The 4,934-nt window shown below is 38.5% G+C and overlaps 1 protein-coding gene across 1 annotated transcript; it reads right to left on the bottom strand.

The window, feature by feature from the left end:
* Positions 1-1,094: 1,094 nt before the first annotated feature.
* On the bottom strand, positions 1,095-2,288 carry LOC103733402 (olfactory receptor 1444). Its single transcript, XM_017797909.1, is given in 4 exon segments — positions 1,095-1,416; positions 1,657-1,694; positions 1,696-2,096; positions 2,099-2,288. Coding segments are annotated over 4 exon segments (951 nt in total).
* Between the last annotated feature and the right edge of the window lie 2,646 nt (positions 2,289-4,934).

Below are 4,934 nucleotides of genomic sequence, written 5' to 3'. Positions count from 1 at the left end.
AAATTAAAATGAGAGGGCTGGTGAGATGCTTTCCACATAATCATGAAGCCCTGAGCTCAGATCCCCAGCACCTATGTAAAAACTAGGCATGGCAGTGCATGCCTGTAACCCCAGCAATAAATGGGGAGGGGCAGATTCTTGGGGCTCACTGGCCCCTCAGTTTAGCCAACTGGTGAGTGTGTGGATAGTTTCACTTGCTAATTTGACACACCTGAGAAGAGGGAAGCGGTTGGGGAATTTCCTCTACTAGATGGCCCGTGGCCATGTCTGAGAGGCATTTTCTTGATTGTTGAGTGATGAGAGAGGCCTCAGCCCACTGCAGGTGGTGCCACCCCTGGGTAGGTGGTACTGAGTTGTATATGAAAGCAGGCTGGGCACAGGCCAGAGAAGCAAACCAGTAAGCAGTGTTCCTCCATGGTCTATGCTTCAGTTCCTGCCCTGTTTAAATTCCTACCTTGGATTCCCTCAGTGATGGACTGCCATTTGGAAAAAAAGTAAGATAAAATAAACCCTCTCCTCCCCAAGTTGTTTTTGGTCAGTGTTTTATCACAGTAATAAAAAGTAACTACGACAGTTAGCTCTACATTCAGTGAGAGATCTGTCACAAAAATAAGATGGGAAGCAGTAGCCAAAGTCCACTTCTGGCCTCCACATGTACACCCAGAGACAAGTGTACCCAGACATATATGTACACACTGTACACCACACACACACAAAGTAATAAATAATAAAAAGCAAAATATATAAAATAATAAAAATGCAAGTGTAATGCTTATACTAAATTTAATCGTGAATGGATTTTTCTAGCAGAAAAGAACAGGGGGAGAAAGTTTACCACATTTGGCTGTGTGTTTTGATCTTCTATTTTAAACCACATCAAGAAGCTAATTCAAAAAGCACCTAAATGTCCTGTGTTCTGTTCCTCAACAGATCATCCTCCTGGATGAAACATTTCCAATTTCTTTTTTTTATAAGTTCTCCTAGTAACAGAAAAATTCCCACTGTTCTTGGGAGGAGAGAACTGAAATACTTTAGGTTTCAAAAGTCATGATGGCATTTAGACTCAAGAGAAGGTATATCCCTTACTTACCTGCCTACTTCCTACTCACACGGAAAGACCAAGGGTAAAGTTTGTCCAGTATTTTCCAGAGAGCACTTTTCACTTCTTTGTTCCTCAGACTGTAGATCAAGGGGTTCAGCATGGGAATCACTACAATGTAGAACACAGATGTTACTTTGTCAGTGTCCATGGACTGACCAGAGCTGGGCTGCAGGTACATGAAGATGATTGTGCCATAAAAGATGGACACTGCAGTAAGGTGAGAGGCACAGGTGGAAAAGGCCTTCTCCCATCCCTCAGAAGACTGTATGATTTGAACGGCAATATATATGAAGACATAAGAAATGAGAATGATCGAGGCTGGAGAGATGGCTCAGCAGTTAAGAACACTGGTTGTTCTTGCAGAAGACACAGGTTTGAATCCCAGCACCCACATGGCTGCTAACAACTGTTCATAAGTCCAGTCCCAGGGGATCTGACAGCCTCTTCTGATCTCTCGGGGCATTGCATGACATGGGTGCACTTACCTACTTGCAGGCAATACATGCGTACATATAAAATAAAAATAATAAATTTTTTTTAAAAAGAGAATGATCAAGAGGGTGAAAAAGACATTGAAGCCCACAACAACAGCAAAAAAAAAAAAACTTGCTGATATGTGTGTTGGAACATGCAAGAGCCAGAAGTGGGGGACTGCCACAGAAAAAGTAGTTGATTTTGTTAAAACCACAGAAAGAGAGTCTAAAGGTGTCTGCTGCGTGGATTTAGGCATTGAGGAAGCCACAGACATAGGAGCCAATGGTTAGCCCTGTACACACACCTGCTGTCATGGTGGTAGTGTAATGAAGATGCCTACAAACTGCTGCATGGCAGTCATAAGCCATGGAGGTCAGGGGGTAGCACTCAAGAGTAGCAAAACCCACAAAGAAGAAGAACTGGGCTGCACATCCTTTAGAGGAAATTATCTTGTTCCCAGACTACAGTGCAGCCACCATCTTAGGAGCTACAGCTGATGAGTAACCCAGATCAACAAGGAGAGGTTACTCAGGAAGAAGTAGATCAGAGTGTGGAGATGGGAATCTAAGCAGATAATCACCATCAGCCCTCCATTTCTACCCAAAGTGATGAAGTAAATAAATAAAAATATCAAGAGGAGAGGAACCTGAATAGTTGGATCATCTGTCAGCCCCAGGAGGATGAACTGTGTTACTTCTGTGCTGTTCTCCATTAAAGTCAGCTTGAATTTCACCTGATGATTAAAGAGACTAATCCATGACACTATAGAGAGTTTTGTGATGATATTAAAATGAACCATTAACATATAACTGAAAAATGTTCCAAGTAAGACATATGTTCCACCTTCCAGTTTACTATACTATTTAATACTTTTGGATAAGTGCTTCATGCCCATTTTATAGATGAGGAAGCTAACAATTCAGCAATATTAAGCAAGACTACTTAATTAATAGAAATCAAAGTCAAACTCAATCGAATTTAAAGCCCATACAAATATAAATTATGATGTGGTTGTGTCTGGCAATATAATTTTTAAGACTGTACTCAATTTTTAACAGTCAAAAAGAGAAAACTGAAAAGTAAAAAGTATAAATTCATCCTTCTTTGTCTTCCTAATCCTTTAACAATATGGCCCTAATAAAGAGTTCCTGAAATTTTCTATACATCTGTAATTAAATAGTATTAATTATGGAAATCAATATAGCTTTCTTTCTGCCATATACTTCTCCAAAGGCTCTACTTGAATTTAATACAATGAATCCTAATACCAACATTTTGGAATTGATTCTATTGTTTTTCTCATTTAAAAAATATTTTTATTTTATGTGTATGAGTGTTTTGCCTGCATGTATACAAATGCACCTACTCCATGCAATGCCCATGCAGGCCAGAAGAAGGCCTCAGAGCCTCTGGAACTGCAGTTATGGACATTGATAGCTGCCATGTGGGTGCTGAGAAACAAACCTATGTCCTCTGCAAGAGCTGCCAGTGCTTTTTACCTCTGAGTCATCTCTTCAGCTCCCTGTTTTTCTTATTTTACACAAGGAAAAGCTGCATATATGATAATACTCCACTTAATTTGCAATTTTTATTTTGCTGTTATAAACAGTTCTCCATAATTTAAAACATGCAGAGCACTTTCCTTCTTAAGTTTATTTCCAATGGCAGTATACTTTATGCCTAGTCTCTTAGCTAAATTAAATTACTATTATTATTATTATTACTATTATTATTATTATTCATAGTCTCTTAACTAAATTAAATAACTATTAAGTAAGTGCTGGAGACAGAATTAAAACCTTGATTAAGTTCACACTAAATCTCGAGATTTTAAATATAGCTTCTAGTTTCTTTGTGTGTTTATTCCCAAAACACAACACAGCTGAAAGAAGATAAAGTATTTATAGCATATATGTTTAATACATAGATGGAAATTTAGTAGTTATGAGTGCAAGACTGTGTCTATCTAAATTTTTACATATATACAGAAGTCTTTGCTATTTACCCTGGTTACAGTTACATCTTCCTTTCTTAGTACCTTTAGAGCACTTGAGTCTTAATTATCACACATTTGGGTAGACAGCCTCTCAGACCCTCAACTTGTTTTAAGACCCTAGGAATGGTAATGGCATTTATTCATTCTTGGCTCACTTACCCAGCCTACCAGGGCCCCTTGCACACATAAAATAAATATTTGGTGAATTGAATAGAACATCAGTGCCAAGGTATTGAGATATTTTTTCATGCTATTTAATTCTACAACAGGCTATTGTCCTCTTGTCTAACTGGGTCCACATTTCCTGCCAAAGATTAGCTTAGACTTCTGGTATGAAAGAAATTCAGAACTGACAAAGTGTTTGGAGAAAGTCAGGCCTGGAGAAAGGCTTGTGTCCTTTTTTGGACCATACCCCCTCCCTCCAGTTATTTTTCCTCAGCTGGGAGCATTTGCTCCATATGCCCCTACTTGAAGAGTGGGTAGAAGCAGGTTAAGGTGAGAGAAAATAAAAAATGTGCAAAGAGATGAGGGAGAGAGAGAGAGAGAGAGAGAGAGAGAGAAAGAGAGAGAAAGAGAAACAGGAATTAAAAGGAAAAAAATGCTTTAGCTTGGCCTCAAGGTGCCTTAAAAAAGCAGCTACAGGTAACAGTTTGCTAAGGAGTCCCTTTTTATAACACAAAAAGAGAAGGACATTAGCCAGTCCATCCTCTTTGGATGATCATGCAAGCAGTATGGCTGTCACAAGAACTGATTCAACCAGCGTGGGACACCTTTATAAGCAATACTCCAGGAACGCCCTCACCAATGTCTTCTTATGCCTCTCTATATTCTTTTAGAACAAATTCCTAGTCTCATATATTTCAAAGTTTATTTTTATATTCAGTAATGTTCTAATTAATCCTCCAAACAGCAACATATTCCATTAAATTTACCCAGCCTTTTTTTACTTTTTTTCATTTGACTTCTGACACATTTGTGCACTCTCAAATTTAGCAGACACAGTGCTCTGTCATATACAATAGGCAGTGTCCTGATGTTACATATTAGGAAAACGAAGTATTTGGTACCCTTTAGGATACATAACTGCTTAATTTTACAAGAATATATTTTTCCAGAGCCAAAGTTCTCAGTGTCAACATTATCACCATGATGGGCTGCAAAGGTGCTATCCAGTTTGCTACAAAACATCCAGCAGTTTCTCTGGCCTCTACCCACTAGATGGATTCTAGAACATGCCCTTCCCAATTTTTTTACCAAAGATATATTAATGGAAAATCACTTCTGATGTCTCCTCAAGAATATTGCCCCTACTAGAGAGTCCAACTTTTAGTGTTTATTTTTTAAAAATAGTCCTAGAGTTTA

Source organism: Nannospalax galili, unplaced genomic scaffold (assembly GCF_000622305.1).
Source record: "Nannospalax galili isolate Female #2095 unplaced genomic scaffold, S.galili_v1.0 scaffold936, whole genome shotgun sequence".
Taxonomy (NCBI): domain Eukaryota; kingdom Metazoa; phylum Chordata; class Mammalia; order Rodentia; family Spalacidae; genus Nannospalax; species Nannospalax galili.
The sequence above is the reverse complement of the archived record's forward strand: the minus strand, read 5'-3'. Positions and strand labels throughout refer to the sequence as shown.